The sequence below is a fragment of the Pristiophorus japonicus genome, chromosome 2 (assembly GCF_044704955.1).
Source record: "Pristiophorus japonicus isolate sPriJap1 chromosome 2, sPriJap1.hap1, whole genome shotgun sequence".
Lineage (NCBI taxonomy): Eukaryota > Metazoa > Chordata > Chondrichthyes > Pristiophoridae > Pristiophorus > Pristiophorus japonicus.
The window spans coordinates 134785102-134805079 of NC_091978.1; the positions used below are offsets into that span (position 1 = coordinate 134785102).

The 19978-nt window shown below is 43.5% G+C and overlaps 1 protein-coding gene across 1 annotated transcript in view; it reads right to left on the minus strand.

Annotated features, from left to right (window-relative positions):
- Positions 1-2609: 2609 nt before the first annotated feature.
- LOC139232384 (melatonin receptor type 1A-like) overlaps positions 2610-19978 on the minus strand; it is a 128214-nt gene continuing 110845 nt past the window's right edge. The window contains exon 2 of the mRNA XM_070862571.1: positions 2610-3478. Within this exon, the coding sequence (XP_070718672.1) occupies positions 2610-3478 (869 nt within the window). The remainder of the gene's footprint in view (positions 3479-19978) is intronic.

Consider the following 19978-nt stretch of genomic DNA (forward strand, 5'->3'; position numbering starts at 1 on the left):
AGAAGAATATGAGGGGATCTCATAGAAACATATAAAATTCTGATGGGATTGGACAGGTTAGATGCAGGAAGAATGTTCCCGATGTTGGGGAAGTCCAGAACCAAACGGTCACAGTCTAAGGATAAGGGGTATGCTATTTAGGACCGAGATGAGGAGAAACTTCTTCACTCAGAGAATTGTGAACCTGTGGAATTCTCTACCACAGAAAGTTGTTGAGGCCAGTTCATTAGATATATTCAAAAGGGAGTTAGATGTGGCCCTTACGGCTAAAGGGATGGAATGGGGTACTGAAGTTGCATGATCAGCCATGATCATATTGAATGGTGGTGCAAGCTCGAAGGGTCGAATGGCCTACTCCTGCACCTATTTTCTATGTTTCTATGCTTTAACAGAACTGATTATCGGGTGTGCTATATAATGGGCAGCAAAAGCACTTCTCATGTTTTACGTTCTTGCCAAGGTTCAATTTCACCTCCTAATTCTATAGTGTAACCAATCTTCTGGTATGTTCCAGACTTCTCTTAATAATTGAAATAATTCTGTAAAATAATACTGTGAATAATTACTGATACTGGTTATATATAAGATAGGGGTAAATAACACTGAAGCATCTAAACAATTAGTACAATTTCCTTTCTCCAACAGCAAAAGCATGCTGTCATCATCTGTTTTGGTTGTTTTTAAATGAAGAATTATGGCATTTGTAAAAATGAAATGTGATAAATGCACCATAATCTATTTGTGAATGCATGACACTGCATATATAGCATAAGGATATCAGTTATAAGCATAACTGAAACATTTGTAATTAGTATAAATGGAGCAAAAATTCTGTTCAGGCCCAGGATAGATCTGGGTCAAATTGTCATACTGAGGAGCACAAAATTGGATGGAACCAGGTTTTGCCTTTATTTTTACCCTTTCTTTTAGTCCAGCCATTTTCATATGTCATGGATTTGTGTTTGAGAGTTTCCAAATTACCCGAAGAATTAGGCCCTTAGAAGGGACTCGTGCCCAGGAAAGGCCCCCAGCTAACCCAGAAGTGAGGTAATCAATCCGATAGATTTATGGCCATTATTACAGCTGAAGATCTTTAAGTGCTGGTTTCTCTTCAGGCTGGAAAAGGCCTTGGAGCAACCTACAACAACAACAACTTTCATTTATATAGCTAGTAGTTATTTACCTAGTGGAGTGGCTAGGCGTTGCTCTACCATCTGGCAGGCAGATAGGGAGAACTCCTCTGAAGCACCTTTACAGGTACTAGCTGCCCACACAACTAACACGTAAATGAACCAATTCCGTCAATGTGGGAAATGGCTGACATCATTCAATTTGATGGCCAGGCATTCCCCTCCAATTCAGAGTGGATCATTTTGGCCCCAGTGTGTTTTCATATAAGTCCCATTGGACAGACAATATTTAATCTGTTATGGGCAGATTAAGTTAGAAAATTATTTGAAATAATTATTCAGAGAAAACAGTTGCCACAAGTACAAATAAAATATTACTGGACATATTTATATTCAAACTAAATCCTCAGGTCGGTTGACACATAAAGGATTAAGAACCAATCTGACACAATATAGTCACAAACCTGCCAATCGATCAATTATTCATATAATGAACTTCTCAACTGAAAACTTTACCTCAGCTACTGTATATAGGATATGTTGGTCATTCACATTCATGCTTTCAAAATCAATTGCACTACACAAATAATGTAGAATTTCACATATCTTTATCATTACACTGAAGCCAAAACTATCATAACAAACACTGTAAAAGCACTGTTGGTAAAATTAAATTCATCTTTGTAAAAAAGGAAAGCATGCACCCTATCCAAGTTAATGTAGAATTCTCACGACATGCTTGGCAATTCACTGTTTATGTTGTTTAAAGATACTGAATATTGTGCTAATAAAGTGTCAATGACCATTTCTAAATCCAGTGGAAGTTTAAATGGGTAAACATTCAAAAACACTTATTTCCATCGCTTTCGAAAATCAAAACCCTTTAGTGTGATTTTCTTTAAATATATAGGTCTAAATTTGATTGTGCATGTGGTTGCACTTTAAACTCTGTACTATTTACAATGGTTTAGCCATTCTGATTTTCAATTACACTTTAAGTCTCTTTTGCAAATGTTATTTTCATAAAACTATGGAAATGTGGTACCCAAAATATGATTTCAGCTCACCATATTTGTTTCTAATCTCACATACCCTGTAAGGCAACTTATACTTACAGATGTTTAAAAATGAAATTAAGCATAGTTAGGCTCACATATTTATTTTTAGTTAACAAGTTTCCTATTCCCATTTCTAATACTGTAGGGGTTCAATTATTTAACAATAAACCTTATTTTTCCTTATATATTTCTGCATGGATATGATTATAATCAAATGAAATCTACTGCTTCCTTGAGCATCAATCGCTGATGTACAATTGAATTGTAGTGTTAAATTTTATGCTTTAAAATAACAGGTTTGATAAATGTAAGCATAGGTTTAACAAACTTTAAATATATGTTATGCTTTCCATCGATTCTGTATAATGTGCTTTTCTCTTTTGCTTGATTGACTGGCACATGAAGTGAATGCATGAACTATTCAGACAGAATCTACCTTCACTTGATTATTGTTTGTCATTAAAGGAGAAGGTTTACTTTTAATTCTGTCAGCGGCATCATTAGAACTCTCAGGAAAGAGAATCCTCGCAGTGCAGACAGTGATTATAATTCTCTTGTACTCTCTCCTGAAATTCTGGTTCAAAAGTCCATAGATAATCGCGTTAAGGCAGCTGTTGAAATATGCCATGAAGTAACTGGCTACAAATAGCCACTCTGGAATCCTTGGGGCAATCGTATCTGGGTTGACAGCCACAGCAAGACCAATAAAATTAAGGGGCGCCCAACAGACTGCGAAGAGCACGAAGACTACAAACATCGTCATAAAGTTCCGTAAATCGTGGGGCTTCAGCTTGGATTTCATGTCCGGCTTCACACGTCTTCTGACCTGGATGACGAGGACCCATATTCTCAAGTAGCAGAAGGTGACAATAGCGATGGGGAGGATGAAGTGAAAAAACACCACCGAGACAGTGTAGGCAGAGCTTACAGATTGCACAAAAGTGCAGGAGTAGACTCTCGGGTCATATTGCAGAGATCCCACAAACAGGTTTGGGACGATTGCAATAAACGTCAGGGTCCAGATGAGGATTACAAAACACAGAGAGTTCTTGTCACTGTAGAACTTGTCATACTTCAGACTGTGACAGATGTAGCAATACCGATTGATGGCAATGCCGGTGATATTGAAAATTGATCCGATCACACTCAGACCCATCAGGAAAGCACTGATTTGACAATGCATGTAGCCCAGATTCCAGCCGTTATGAAATATAGATGTCAAGACCATGGGGTATGGATAAATTGCCACTATTAGATCTGCAATGGCCAGGCTGACAACAAATATATTTCCTGTTTAAACAAAGAAAGAGAAAAAGAGAGATTAATGTATTTATATGGCAAACAATTATATATATTTAGTATTGTACAAATTAAATAAATACTAATTTGATGAAAATTCATTCAAAAACAGGAATAAGTTGAAAAATTAGTTTTATTTCTAAAAAAAATACTTTGGTGACCAATTTCCAGTTTAGAAATTTCCAAACAACGCACTCAAAAAGCTAGGAGTCCAGTGCAGACCTGGACAGGTGGCATCAACATACAGTATAGGAACAGGAGTAGGCCATTAAGCCCCTCAATCCTATTGTGCCATTCAATCAGATAATGGCTGATCTGCACCTCAGCTTCATTTCCTTACCTTTGCCCTTTGCTTAATATCCCTTGATATCCTTACCTTATAAATTCTGTCAGTCTCAGTATTGAAGTTTCAATTGAACCAGCAACCACATCCTTTTTTGCAGAGTGGAGAGAAAGAGTTCCAGATTACCATTATCTTTGTGTGAAAAAATGCTTTCTGATTTCACTCCTGAATGGCCTAGCTTTCATTTTAAGATTGCGTCCCCTTGTTCTGGATTCCTATGAGGAAATAGTTACTCTATCTTATTCTATCAAATTCTTTTGAAATTTTATAAAGCTCAATTAGATCACTCCTCAAACTGCTAAATTCAACAGCAGATCGATGGCTTCTCTAATTTACAGATATTAGTGCATGTGGAAGGATAAATTAAAGGTCTCGACAAGCATTTTTTACATTTCATCCAAAAAATTACAAGATTATTTCCTTTAAACAGAAGAGTGTTCAATGTGTCCTATATTTTGGGGCCAAAATTCAGGTGTACCAGAAAGCAGACGCGCCTATGAGTTTTTAACTGGTACTGACCGCTGGAGTTCTTGATGCAGTGAGTAGATCCATTTTTAGGACTTCGAATTTTTTTCAAAGTCCTGCAGGAAATGGATCATAATGGGCTGGGCCTTAGACTCAAAGCCAGGCTGACTGGCTGAAAATGGGTCTTTTGGACCGTCTGCCGCTGTCAATCAACGTGGTGACGTCACAGCGCATGTCCGTCACCATGCTCTCGCCCCTCCGTTAAAGGGGAGCGATGCGATCGTTTTTTAACTTTGGCCACTGAGCCATCAGGGAGGGTTTCGGCCGGGCCAGCAGCCTGACATCCAAGATAGGGGCCAGGCTGCCCGTTGGCAGCCCGGCTGAACCCGGGGCCAGTATTTAGGTGGCTGATCGGCAAGTCGGCCGGCAGAAATTCTTCCATTGCGACCACAACAGTAGGCCCTCCCCTTTAAGGGTGGTCGTGCTGCCGGGCCTCACTCAGTTCGGAGATGGTGTACTGGCAGATACCGCGCAGCAGGGGATCGAGGGATTCACCTGAAAATGGCTGGTAAGTATTTTTTTATTGCTTTAAATTGGCGGTGCAACTACTTCAGCGGAATGAGACTCAGCTTATGCAACTGATCCTTTTACTTTAAATCAGTTCGATAATGATTAGTTGTTGGCGTCAGCCTCTACCTCAGTAGCAGCATTCTTGCCTCTGAATCAGAAGATTGTGGTTCTGATCCTCACACCAGAGATATCAGCACCAAATCTAGGCTGACGGCTCAATGGAATACAGATGGAATGTTTCACTGTTAGAGGTGGTGAATAAGATGTCAAACTGATATAGGGTACCCAACCAGCGTTCCCGCTAAGCGACCATGCAGCTGTCTGGAGGTTCCTTGCAGGCCGCTTACCAGCTTCTCAATGGGAGATTTTGCATATTTGTGAAATTTTGAATGGGCCACGAAGCCCGTTAAAGGGACCGTGCACACAGAAAATTTAGGGGGAACATTGTTCCCAACCCTCCTGGAATGACTGGGAATTTCCGAGAATGGGGGCTTCCACTCCCGAGCATTGCCTCCAGCAACTCGGGAAATCAGAGATTTAAATTTCTCACTGCAATGCACCTCGCTCTATGACATCACCCATAGACAGTCAGGACAAGATCCAAGAAGGGGCTGGAGAGTCCAGAATTGGGAGGGCTTGGGAATCGCGGATGTCAGCAATCCCATCTCAGCAATCAGGAAGTCTCGATGTGACAAGTCAGTATGAAACAAGCCCAACACGAGAGGGGGCGGTTTTGGATTTAGTTTTCTGGAATGAAGCTGGGCAGGTGGAAGGGCTATTAGTAGGAGAACACTTGGGTGCCAGTGACCATAATTCAGTCTAATTCAAGTTAATTATGGATAAGGACAAGGATAGACCAGGAATAAAAGTCCTAAATTGGAGAAAATCTAACTTAGCTAAGTTGAGGAGTGATTTGGCCACAGTGGACTGGAAACAGCTACTTGTAGGTAAATCAGTGTCAGAGCAGTGGGAGGCATTCAAGGAGGAGATCCAGAGGGTTCAGGCCAAACATGTGCCCTTCAAGAAAAAGGTTGGAATAACAGATGTCTAGGGACTTACAGGGGAGGATTAAGAAAAAAAGGGAAGCTTATGTCATATACTGACGGCTAAATACTGTAGAATCTTTGGAGGAATATAGAAAGTTAAGAAGTAACAATAAAAAGGATATTAGGAATGCTAAGAGAGAGCATGAAAAATTCTTGGCAAGTAAAATTAAGGAAAACCCAAAGATGTTCTATAAATATATTAAGAGCAAGAGGATAACTAAAGAAAGGGTAGGGCCTATTAGAGACCATGAGGATAATCTTTGTGTGGAGGCGGAAGATGTTGATATAGTTCTTAATGAATACTTTGCATCTGTTTTCACAAAGGAAAGGAACAATGCAGATATTGCTATCGAGAAATGTGAAATTTTGGATGAAACAAACATAGTAAGAGAGGAGGTATTAAGGGGTATAGCAGCTTTGAAAGTAGATAAGTCCCCAGGCCTGGATGAAATGCATCCCAGGCTATTGAGCGAAGTAAAAGAGGAAATAGCAGAGGCCTTGACCATCATTTATCAGTCCTCTTTAGATGGGCATGGTGCTGGAGGACTGGAGGACTGCTGATATGGTACCCTTGCTTAAGAAGGGAGCAAGGGATAGGTTGAATAATTACAGGCCTGTCAGCTTAACTTCAGTGGTGGGAAATTTATTGGAAAACATCCTGACAGGATAAATCTATAATTAGAAAAGCAAGGATTAATTGGGGACAATCAGCATGGATTTGTTAAGGGAAGATCGTGTTTGGCTAACCTGATTGAATTTTTTGAGGAGGTAACCAGGAGGGTCGATGAGGGTAGTGCGTACGATGAGGTGTATATAGAATTTAACAAAGCTTTTGATAAGGTTGGTCATGACGGTTAAAGTCCATGGGATCCAGGGCAAAGTGCTAGTTGGATCCAAAATTGGCTTAGAGGTAGGAAGCAAAGGGTAATGGCTGATGGATGTTTTTGTGACTGGAAGGATGTTTCCAGTGGGGTTCCACAGGGCTCAGTACTAGGTCCCTTGCTTTTTGTGGTATACATCAATGATCTAGATTTGAATATAGGGGGTATAATTAAGAAGTTTGCAGATGACACTAAAATTGGCTGTGTGGTTGCTAATGAAGAGGAAAGTCATGGACTGCAGGAGTATATCAATCCATTGGTCAGGTGGGCAGAACAGTGGCAAATGGAATTTAATTCGGAAAAGTGTGATGTAATGCACTTGGGGAGGGTCTAATAAAGAAAAGGTACAGACATTAAACGGTAAGCCACTTAAAAGTGTAAATGAACAAAAGGACCTTGGAGTGCTTGTCCACAGATCCCTGAAAGTAGGCCAGGTGATAAGATGGTTAAGAAGGCAAACAGAATGCTTGCCTTTATTGGCCGAGGCATAGAATACAGGAGTAGGGAGGGTATGCTTAAATTGTATAATACTCTGGTTAGGCCACAGCTGGAGTACTGCGTGCAGTTCTGGTTGCCGCATTATAGGAAGGACGTGATTGCACTAGAGGGGTTTTAGAGGAGATTTACTAGGATGCTGCCTAGAATGGAGAATCTTAGCTATGAGGCTGGGTTCATTCTCATTGGAAGAGAGGAGGCTGAAAGGAGACCTCATTGAGGTGTAAAAAATTTTGAGGGGCCTGGATATAATGGATAGCAAGGGCCTATTTCCCTGGTGGAGTGGTCAATTATGAGTTGGCATAGTTTTAAGGTGGTTGGTGGAAGGTTCAGAGGGAATTTGAGGGGAGGCTTCTTCACGCAGAGGGTTATGAGGTCTGGAACTCGCTGCCTGGATGGGTGGTAGATGCAGAAACCCTCACCACATTTAAAAGGTGTTTGGATGTCCGCTTGAAGTGCCTAGAGCTGGTAGGTGGGATTAAATTGGATAACCTCTTGTTGGCTAGCGCAGATACGATGGTAAGTACTGCAGGGAATCGAATGCAGCCAGGGTAATCTCCTGGACTAGTTTTGATCGCCTGGATGGGTCAGATTTTTTTCCCCAATTGGCCTGGGTTTTTTATTTGTTTTATTGCCTCTCCCCGGAGATCACATGGCTCCAGTTGGGGTGAGTGTAGAATGTTGCGTTGCAGGGGGTGTCACAGTTGTGTGGGGCGGATTGGTTGGGCTGGGTGCTCTTTACTGTTCTGCCATTGTTCATTGGTTTATATGTAACCTTCAGGGCTGCTGACTGCGAGCTGTGTGGCTCTTTGTCAGCCGGCACAGACACAATGGGCCAAAATGACCTCCTTCTGCGCTGTAGATTTCTATGCTTCTCTGTTTCTATGTGACTTGCAGGGTCAACTCACACTTGTGTTTATGGGACTTGTACAACCGACTCCTGCTAAGGCAATGTTATTATTATAAGAACATAAGAAATAAGAGCAGGAGTAAGCCTATCGAGTCTGCTCCACCATTCAATAAGATCATGGCTGAATTTCTACATCAACTCTACTTTCCTGTCTTATCCCCACATCCCTTGATTTCTTTAGTTCCCAAAAATCTATCAATCTTAAGACTTGAATATGCTCAAAGACATAGGGCCCAAGTTTCCACAAGAAAAAAAACGGGCGCCCCTCCGAGCTGGGCGCCCGTTTTTCACGCCTAAAACGGCGCCTAAAAAAATCCTCGGTATTCTCCACCGACTTACAGGTCCTGTGGCACTTGGCGCAGCCGGCACGAGCTGTGGGGGGGGCGGAGCCAGGTCCCTGCGCTGAAAACAGTGCCGGGACCTCTGCACATGCACGCTACAGTCGGCACGCAAGTGCAGTAGCTCCAGGCGCCGAACTGTGTGGGAGGAACCCGAAGCACGCAGCCCCTAGCCCTGGCTGAATGGCCTCACTGGGGCTGCGTGAATGAGGCTCCTCCCACGGCGAGCTCCTGCTCCCCCCCCCCCGACCAGACCCGACACTCGCTCCCCCCGTCGACCAGACCCGACTCGACACCCGCTCCCCCCGCCCCCCCCCCCCCGGCACCCGAGACCCGCTCCCGACTGAGACCCGACACCCGATACCCGCTCCCCCCCCCCCGACCCGACACCCGCTCTCCCCCCCCCACCCCGACCCGACACCCGCTCCTGACCGAGACCCGACACCCGAGACGCGCTCCCCCCCCCCATGACCCGACACCCGCTCTTCCCCCCCCCGCCCCGACCCGAGACCCGAGACCCGCTCCCCCCCGCCCCGACCGAGACCCAAGACCCGCTCTCCCCCCCCCCCCCCCCGCTCCCCGCCCCGACCCGAGGCTCGCTCCCCCCCCGACCCGCTCCCCGCCCCGACCCGAGGCCCGCTCCCCCCCCCCCCGCTCCCCGCCCCGACCCGAGGCCCGCTCCCCCCCCCCCGCTCCCCGCCCCGACCCAAGGCCCGCTCCCCCCCCGACCCGCTCCCCGCCCCGACCCGAGGCCCGCTCCCCCCCCCCCGACCTGACACCTGCTCCCCCCCACCCCCCTGCCCCGACCCGACCCGACACGACACCCGCTCCCCCCCGACCCGACCCGACACCCGCTCCCCCCCGCTCCTGTTCCCCGACCCCCCCCCCCCCTCTCTTCCCTCCCTCTCCCTCCCTCTCTCCCTCTCCCTCCCCTCTCTCTCTCTCTCTCTCTCTCTGCATCACGAACGGCTGCAGAATTCTCCCTGGCTGAAGCACTTTCACACAGGTAGGAAGATGGTTTATTTAATCTTTTCTTGGCTTATAAATGTTTATTCAGGTTGGATTTATTTGTATAATATTTGTAGAAGTATAAATAAGGATTTATTGTTGAATTTAATGAGTTCCCTTCCCCCCCACCTCGTTCTGGGCGCCTAATTTGTAGCCTGCGCCTGATTTTTTAATGTGTAGAACAGGTTTTTTCAGTTCTACAAAAATCTTCACTGGCGCCATTCTACTTTAGTTTGGAGTACATTTTCACTGTGGAAACTTTCAAATCAGGCATCAGTGGCCGGACATGCCCCCTTTTGAAGAAAAAATTCTGTTCTAAACTAGAACTGTTCTACCTAACTAGAACTGCAGAAAAAAAAATGTGGAGAACTGCGATTTCTAAAATAGTCCGTTCTCCACCAGTTGCTCCTAAAAATCAGGTGCGAATCATGTGGAAACTTGGGCCCTGAGCTCCTAGAGTTAAGAATTCCAAAGATTCACAACCCTCTGAATGAAGTTTTTCCTCATCTCAGTCCTAAATTGCCAACCCCTTATTCTGAGACTATGACCTCCGGTTGGAGATTCTCAAGCCAGGAGAAACAGCCTCTCAGTATCTACCTTGTCAAGCCCTGTAAGAATGTTATACATTTCAATGAGATCACCTCTCATTTTTCTGTATAGAGTTGTAATCAGAGGCAAGAGCAAGAAGCAGCCTGCTGTTGGTGGGTTAAATCACTGAGATTTAATCATCAAGCTCTGCTCTCCAAACTCTCTGATCGGGTCAGGTCACAACTGTCAGCTTTTGGACTGAACAATCTGTTTTTTGTGAGCACTGCTTAGAATTATCTAAAATGTAAATCAGACACCAACAGAGCCACTTCTTGATGCAATATCCTGATATGTCCTGTTGGTTCTCTCCATGATATCCTAATATGCTCCTGGTATCACTCGGAACTCTAAACGGGGTGTCTCTGAAATGGGGATGTTTGAAATACGGGGGGGGGTTGAAATGGAGGGCCATCAATTTCCCCATCCTCTGTTTCCTGTCTTCCCCATCCTCTGATTGCCTGCCCTCAGTTTCCCCTCTTTGCCTGATCATGGGTGGCCTCCTGGTTCTTGGAATATCTCGCACAACAGCTGCTGGCACAAAACCATCAGCACAAATGCATAACTACAGCGGACCCAAACTTTATAAGGTAAATGCAATAACATTGGTAGAAGAAATCACATGGTAAGATGTCATGTGATCAGAATGTCACATGATCAAACATCTGGGAGTGCCTCCAACCAGAGTTGGCAACCCTAAACTGAGACTCCGTCTGTCCTCTCAGGTGGACATAAAAGATCCCATGGCTGTATTTCAAGAAGAGCATGGGCATTCTCCTGGTGTCCTGGCTAACATTAATGTCTTAACCAACAGCAAAAAACAGATTATGTGGCCATTATATCATTGTTGTGTGGGAACTTGCTGTGTGCAAATTGGTTGCCATGTTTCCTACATTACAACAGTGGCTACACTTTAAAACAATTGGTTGTAAATTGCTTTGGGATGTCCTGAGCTCGTGAAAGGTGCTATATAAATGGAAATTGTTTTCCAGAAAGTCTGCTTTAGAACAACAACCATAACAACTTGTATTTATATAGCCCCTTTATTGGAGTGAAACATCCCAAGGTGCTTCACAGGAGTATTATGAGATGAAAAGCTTGACACCAAGCCACATAAGGAGAAATCAGTGCAGGTGACCAAAAGCTTGGTCAAAGAGGGGTGATGGGTGAGCGAGACTTGGTGCGAGTTAGGACACGGGCAGCCAAGGTTTGGATTACCTCTAGTTTACGCAGGGTATAATGTGGGAGGCCAGCCAGGTGTGCGTTGGAATAGTCAAGTCTAGAGGTAACAAAGGCATGGATGAGGGCTTCAGCAGCAGATGAGCTGAGTCAAGGGTGGAGATAGTTGATGTTACGGAGGTGAAAATAGGTGGTCTTAGTTAAGCTGCGGATATGTGGTCGAAAGCTCATTTCAGGGTCAAATATGACACCTGGAATTTTTAGGAACAGAGAAAGGCCCTTAGGCTGAACCAGCTCTTTCCTTTTTGGAGATGACCCCACATCACGTCTTCTCACCATTTCACTCAATCGCCTTTTATTCTCCAGAAAAATGTTTAATTATTTATTAAATCCATTTAAATGCCCACTTTGATGGTCTTCCCTAATACCTTATTCCACAACTTGATTATTAGTTGGGTGAAAATGTTCCATCTGGCTTCCCTTCTTATCCCCAACTTTTTAATTGTTAAAACTGTTGTAATGTAGGAAAGTGGCTAACAAGGGAAATTAGGGATAGTGTTAAATCCAAGGAAGAGGCATATAAATTGGCCAGAAAAAGCAGCAAACCTGAGGACTAGGAGAAATTTAGAACTCAGCAGAGGAGGACAAAGGGTTTAATTAGGAGGGGGAAAATAGAGTATGAGAATTAGCTTGCAGGGAACATAAAAACTGACTGCAAAAGCTTCTATAGATATGTGAATAGAAAAAGATTAGTGAAGACAAATGTAGGTCCCTTGCAGTCAGAATCAGGTGAATTTATCATGGGGAACAAAGAAATGGCAGACTAATTGAACAAATACTTTGGTTCTGTCTTCACTAAGGAAGACACAAATCATCTTCCGGAAATACTAGGGGACCGGGGGTCTAGTGAGGAGGAACTGAAGGAAATCCTTATTAGTCAGAAAATTGTGTTAAGGAAATTGATGGGATTGAAGGCCGATAAATCCCCAGGACCTGATTGTCTGCATCTCAGAGTACTTAAGGAAGTGGCCCTAGAAATAGTGGATGCATTGGTGGTCATTTTCCAACATTCTATAGACTCTGGATCAGTTCCTATGGACTGGAGGGTAGCTAATGTAACCCCACTTTTTAAAAAAGGAGGGAGAGAGAAAACAGGGAATTATAGACCGGTTAGCCTGACATCGGTAGTGGGGAAAATGTTGGATTCAATTATTAAAAATGTAATAGCAGCGCATTTGGAAAGCACATCGGTCCAAGTCAGCATGGATTTATGAAAGGGAAATCATGCTTGACAAATCTTCTGGAATTTTTTGAGTATGTAACTAGTAGAGTAGACAAGGGAGAACCAGTGGATGTGGTGTATTAAGACTATCAAAAGGCTTTTGACAAGGTCCCACATAAGAGATTAGTGTGCAAAATTAAAGCACATGGTATTGGGGGTAATGTATTGATGTGGATAGTGAACTGGTTGGCAAACAGGAAGCAAAGAGTTGGAATAAACGGGTCCTTTTCAGAATGGCAGGCAGTGACTAGTGGGGTACCACAAGGTTCAGTGCTGGACTCCAGCTATTTACGATATACTTTGATGATTTAGACAAAGGAATTAAATGTAATATCTCCAAGTTTGCAGATGATACTAAGCTCGGTGGTAGTGTGAGCTATGAGGAGGATGCTAAGAGGCTACAGGTTAGGTGAGTGGGCAAATGCATGGCAGATACAGTATAATATAGATAAATGTGAGTTTATCCACTTTGGTGGCAAAAACAGGAAGGCAGATTATCTGAATGGTGACAGATTAGAAAATGGGGAGGTGCAACGAGACCTGGGTGTCATGGTACATCAGTCATTGAAATTGGCATGCAGGTACATCAGGCGGTGAAGAAGGCAAATGGCATACTGGCCTTCATAGCGAGAGGAATTGAGTATAGGAGCAGGAAGGTCTTACTGCAGTTATACAAGGCCTTGGTGAGGCCACAACTTGAATATTGTGTACAGTTTTGGTCTCCTAATCTGAGGAAGGACATTCGTGCTATTGAGGGAGTACAGCGAAGGTGCGCCAAACTGATTCCCGGGATGGCAGGACTGACATATGAAGAAAGACTGGATTGACTAGGCTTATATTCACTGGAATTTAGAAGAATGAGAGGGGATCTCATAGAAACATATAAAATTCTGACGGGATTGGACAGGTTAGATGCAGGAATAATGTTCCCGATGTTGGGGAAGTCCAGAGCCAGGGGTCACAATCTAAGGATAAAGGGTAAGCCATTTAGGACCAAGATTAGGAAAAACTTCTTCACTCAGAGAATTGTGAACCTGTGGAATTCTCTAACACAGAAAGTTGTTGAGGCCAGTTCGTTAGATATATTCAAAAGGAAGTTAGATGTGGCCCTTACAGTAAAGGGATCAAGTGGTATGGAGAGAAAGCAGGAATGGGGTACTGAAGTTGCATGATCAGCCATGATCATATTGAATGGTGGTGCAGGCTCGAAGGGCCGAATGGCCTACTCTAGCATCTAGTTTCCATGTTTCAATGTTTCTATGTTCCCGATATTTGGGACCTTCACAATAATCAATCAGTTGTCACTTCGCTTTGCAAACTTGAACATTTTAAATAGCTCACCTTTACTCTCTTCCTACCAAAACAAACCCAATTTCCATAACCTTGAATAAGCTTTTTTTATATTGTTTCTGCATGCACTGGTCAATGAGTAGATTTTAGATGTATAAAATATATTGATGTCTAATTCATACTCAAAAAGATGCTGTTTCAGTCTTTATTAATCCAGGTTCCAAGTACAGTTTTTTTGTGAAGAGTACGTTGCATTGTTATAAAAAAAAAGGAAAATTGTACTTGCGCAGACATGACAGAACAGTATAAGTGTGGAACACTGAAAAAGCTTATATTTTGAAGATCGAGCTCTATCGTCTACTGAAGTCTTTGCATTAGTGGGAGTTGTGTACAGACCTCCAAACAGTAGTAGTAATGTTGGGGAGGGCATCAAACAGGAAATTAGGGGTGCATGCAATAAAGGTGCAGCAGTTATCATGGATGACTTTAAGATGCATATAGATTGGGTTAACCAAACTGGAAGCAAGATGGTGGAGGAGGATTTCCTGGAGTGCATAAGGGATGGTTTTCTAGGCCAATATGTCGAGGAACCAACTAGGGGGGAGGCCATCTTAGACTGGGTGTTGTGTAATGAGAGAGGATTAATTAGCAATCTCGTTGTACGAGGCCCCTTGGGAAGAGTGACCATAATATGGTGGAATTCTACATTAGGATGGAGAATGAAACAGTTAATTCAGAGACCATGGTCCAGAACTTAAACAAGGGTAATTTTGACGGTATGAGGCGTGAATTGGCTAGGATAGATTGGCGAATGATACTTAAGGGGTTAACAGTGGATGGGCAATGGCAGACATTTAGAGACCGCATTGGATGAACTACAACAATTGTACATCCCTGTCTGGCGTAAAAATAAAAAAGAGAAGGTGGCTCAACCATGGCTATCAAGGGAAATCAGGGATAGTATTAAAGCCAAGGAAGTGGCATACAAATTGGCCAGAAATAGCAATGAACCCGGGGGCTGGGAGAAATTTAGAACTCAGCAGAGGAGGACAAAGGGTTTGATTAGGGCAGGGAAAATAGAGTACAAGAGGAAGCTTGCAGGGAACATTAAAACGGACTGCAAAAGCTTCTATAGATATGTAAAGAGAAAAAGATTAGTAAAGACAAACATAGGTCCTCTGCAGTCAGAATCAGGGGAAGTCATAATGGGGAACAAAGAAATGGCAGACCAATTGAACAAGTACTTTGGTTCGGTATTCACGAAGGAGGACACAAAAAATCTTCCGGATATAAAAGGGGTCAGAGGGTCTAGTAAGAAGGAGGAACTGAGGGAAATCCTTATTAGTCAGGAAATTGTGTTGTGGAAATTGATGGGATTGAAGGCCAATAAATCCCCAGGGCCTGATGGTCTGCATCCCAGAGTACTTAAGGAGGTGGCCTTGGAAATAGCGGATATATTGACAGTCATTTTCCAACGTTCCATAGACTCTGGATCAGTTCCTATGGAGTGGAGGATAGCCAATGTAAACCCACTTTTTAAAAAAGGAGGGAGAGAGAAAACAGGGAATTATAGACCGGTCAGCCTGACATCGGTAGTGGGTAAAATGATGGAATCAATTATTAAGACTGTCATAGCAGCGCATTTGGAAAGAGGTGACATGATAGGTCCAAGTCAGCATGGATTTGTGAAAGGGAAATCATGCTTGACAAATCTTCTGGCATTTTTTGAGGATGTTTCCAGTAGAGTGGACAAGGGGGAACCAGTTGATGTGGTGTATTTGGATTTCAGAAGGCTTTCGACAAGGTCCCACACAAGAGATTAATGTGCAAACTTAAAGCACATGGGATTGGGGGTAGTGTGCTGACATGGATTGAGAACTGGTTGTCAGACAGGAAGCAAAGAGTAGGAGTAAATAGGTACTTTTCAGAATGGCAGGCAGTGCCTATTGGGGTACCGCAAGGTTCTGTGCTGGGGCCCCAGCTGTTTACATTGTACATTAATGATTTAGACGAGGGGATTAAATGTCGTATCTCCAAATTTGCAGATGACACTAAGTTGGGTGGCAGTGTGAGCTGCGAGGAGGATGCTATGAGACTGCAGAGTGACTTGGATAGGTTAGGTGAGTGGGCAAACGCCTGGCAGATGAAGTATAATGTGGATAAATGTGAGGTTATCCACTTTGGTGGTAAAAACAATGAGACAGACTATTATCTGAATGGTGACAGATTAGGAAAAGGGGAGGTGCAACGAGACCTGGGTGTCATGGTACATCAGTCATTGAAGGTTGGCATGCAGGTACAGCAGGCGGTTAAGAAAGCAAATGGCATTTTGGCCTTCATAGCGAGGGCATTTGAATACAGTGGCAGGGAGGTGTTACTACAGTTGTACAGGGCCTTGGTGAGGCCACACCTCGAGTATTGTGTACAGTTTTGGTCTCCTAACTTGAGGAAGGACATTCTTGCTATTGAGAGAGTGCAGTGAAGGTTCGCCAGACTGATTCCCGGGATGGCGGGACTGACATATCACGAAAGACTGGATCAACTGGGCTTGTATTCACTGGAGTTCACAAGAATGAGAGGGGATCTCATAGAAACGTTTAAAATTCTGACGGGTTTAGACAGGTTAGATGCAGGAAGAATGTTCCCAATGTTGGGGAAGTCCAGAACCAGGGGTCACAGTCGAAGGATAAGGGGTAAGCCATTTAGGACCGAGATGAGGAGAAACTTCTTCACCCAGAGAGTGGTGAACCTGTGGAATTCTCTACCACAGAAAGTTGTTGAGGCCAATTCACTAAATATATTCAAAAAGGAGTTAGATGTAGTCCTTACTACTAGGGGGATCAAGGGGTATGGCGAGAAAGCAGGAAGGGGGTACTGAAGTTGCATGTTCAGCCATGAACTCATTGAATGGCGGTGCAGGCTCGAAGGGCCGAATGGCCTACTCCTGATCCTATTTTCTATGTCTATGTCTATGCATTAATCCAACATTAAGATGTTTTTTAAACTGATAAAAATATTATTAAGAGCATATTCCCCTAGCTTCAAACAAGCTGACGCAGACCTTGCCAAGCAACCCTGAGTAAAGACCTTATGATACATAAAAACAAGGACTTTAACTGGACATTGTAGTTGCACACAGGTTTATCATAATTTAACCTGCAAATATGTCTGACATTTGATCACCTATTTTGCAAGGGGGGAAAACCTCAAATAAACAAAAATGCAGTTTGTTGCCTTGGTGAAATTACTGAAGCGGGATATGGGGCTCGAGATTTATTTTCGAGGAAGTCTGAAGAATTCTCACCTGGTCATGTTGAAAACTTTTATCTTTGGCACCTTATTTGGAGTATTTCCAACATTTTAGATTGCACTGCAATTCTACCTGTCAAGCCAGAAATAATTTCCTGAAAGGATCACAAATACCCCTTGGTAGTTCAGATGCATGAAAGGTGAGTACTGGATTGGGGTATGCTGATTTAACTATTTTGGATAAACAATTTTCAGTGGTAAGCAGCTCTAGGAGGGATAAGGGAACAAAAGGAAGAAACGGAAGGAAGGGAAGGATGTGAGGAAGGAAAGAGGGGAAGGAAGGAAGGGAAGGAAGAAAGGGAAGGAAGAAAGGGAAGGAAGAAAGGGAAGATAGGAAAGAAGAAAGGGAAGATAGGAGGAAGACAGGGAGGGAAGGAAGGAAGAAAGAGAAGGAAGAAATGAAAAGAAGGGAAGGAGTGAAGGAAGGGAAGGAAGAAAGAAGGAAGGACGGACTTACATTTATTTAGCACCTTTTACGACCTCAGAACATCCCAAAGTGCTATTTTTGAAGTTTAGTCACTGTTATACTGTTGAAAACACAGCAGATAAGTTAAGCACAGCAAAATCCCAAAAACAGTAATGTGATAATGACCTGATACTCTGTTTTAGTGATATCGGTTGAGGGGTAAATATTGGCCAGGATACTAGGGAGAACTCCCTTCAGAACAAAACCATAGAACCAAGTTTTGATGAAGGGTCACACCCAAACAACAATCATTTTTCCTCTTGTAGATGTTGATCAACTTTCAATGCATCTCAAACATTAAAATATAAGGACAGAAATTACTGTTGGTGATAACAGCGGATGAAAGCTTAATGTATTTGTTTGATGTTCCTCTGTCTGCGGGGAATATTCTTAAAAATAGCAGCCAGGGGAAATTCACACAAATACATTGTACATCCCTGTCTGGAGTAAAAATAAAATGGGGAAGGAGGCTGAACCGTGGCTAACAAGGGAAATAAAGGATAGTGTTAAAGCCAAGGAGGAGGCTATAAATCAGAAAAAGCAGCAAACCTAAGGACTGGCAGAATTTTGTAATACAGCAGAGGAGGACGAAGGGTTTAATTAGGAGGGGGAAAATAAACTATGAGAGGAAGCTTGCTGGGAACATAAAAACTGACTGCAAAAGCTTCTAATGATATGTGAAGAGAAAAAGATTAGTGAAAACAAACGTAGGTCCCTTGCAGTCAGATTCAGGTTAATTTATAATGGGGAACAAAGAAATGGCGGACCAGTTCAACAAATACTTTGGTTCTGTTTTCACGAAGGAAGACACAGATAACCTTCCGGAAATACTAGGGGACCGAGGGTCTAGTGAGAAGGAGGAACTGAAAGATATCATTATAAAGGGAAATTGATGGGATTGAAGGACGATACATCCCTGGGGCCTGATAGTCTGCATCCCAGAGTACTTAAGGAAGTGGCCCTAGAAATAGTGGATGCATTGGTGATCATTTTCCAACAGTCTATTGACTCTGGATCAGTTCCTATGGACTGGAGGGTAGCCGATGTAACACCACTGTTTAAAAAAAGAGGGAGAGAGAAAACAGGTAATTATAGACCGGTTAGCCTGACATCAGAAGTGGGGAAAATGTTGGAATCGATTATTAAAGGTAAAATAGCAGCGCATTTGCAAAGCGGTGACAGGATCGGTCCAAGTCAGCATGGATTTATGAAAGGGAAATCATGCTTGACAAATCATCTGGAATTTTTTGAGAATGCAACGAGTAGAGTGGACAAGGGAGAACCAGTGGATGTGGTGTATTTGGACTTTCAAAAGGCTTTTGACAAGGTCCCACACAAGAGATTGGTGTGCAAAATCAAAGCACATGGTATTGGGGGTAATGTACTGACGTGGATAGAGAACTGGTTGGCAGACAGGAAGCAGAGAGTCAGGATAAACGGGTCCTTTTCAGAATGGCAGGCAGCGACTAGTGGAGTGCCGCAGTGTTCAGTGCTGGGACCCCAGCTATTTACAATATACATTACTGATTTAGCTGAAGGAATTGAGTGTAATATCTACAAGTTTGCAGATGACACAAAACTGGGTGGCGGTGCGAGCTGTGAGGAGGATGCTAAAAGGCTGCAGGGTGACTTGGACAGGTTAGGTGAGTGGGCAAATGCATGGCAGATGCAGTGTAATGTGGATAAATGTGAGGTTATCAACTTTGGGTGCAAAAACACAAAGGCAGAATATTATCTGAATGGCGGCAGATTAGGAAAGGGGAAGGTGCAACGAGACCTGGATGTCATGGTTCATCAGTCATTGAAAGTTGGCATGCAGGTACAGCAGGCGGTTAAGAAGGCAAATGGTATGTTGGCCTTCATAGCTAGCGGATTTGAGTACAGGAGCAGGGAGATCTTACTGCAGTTGTACAGGGCTTTGGTGAGGCCTCACCTGGAATATTGTGTTCGGTTTTGGTCTCCTAATCTGAGGAAGGACGTTCTTGCTATTGAGGGAGTGCAGCGAAGGTTCACCAGACTGATTCCCGGGATGGTGGGACTGACATATGAGGAGAGACTGGATCAACTGGGCATTTATACATTGGAGTTTAGAAGGATGAGAGGGGATCTCATAGAAACATATAAGATTCTGTCGGCACTGGACAGGTTAGATGCGGGAAGAATTTTCCCGATGATGGGGAAGTCCAGAACCAGGGGACATAATCTCAGGATAAGGGGTAGGCCATTTAGGACTGAGATGAGGAGAAACTTCTTCACTCACAGAGTTGTTAACATGTGGAATTCCATACCGCAGAGAGTTGTTGATGCCAGTTCATTGGATATAT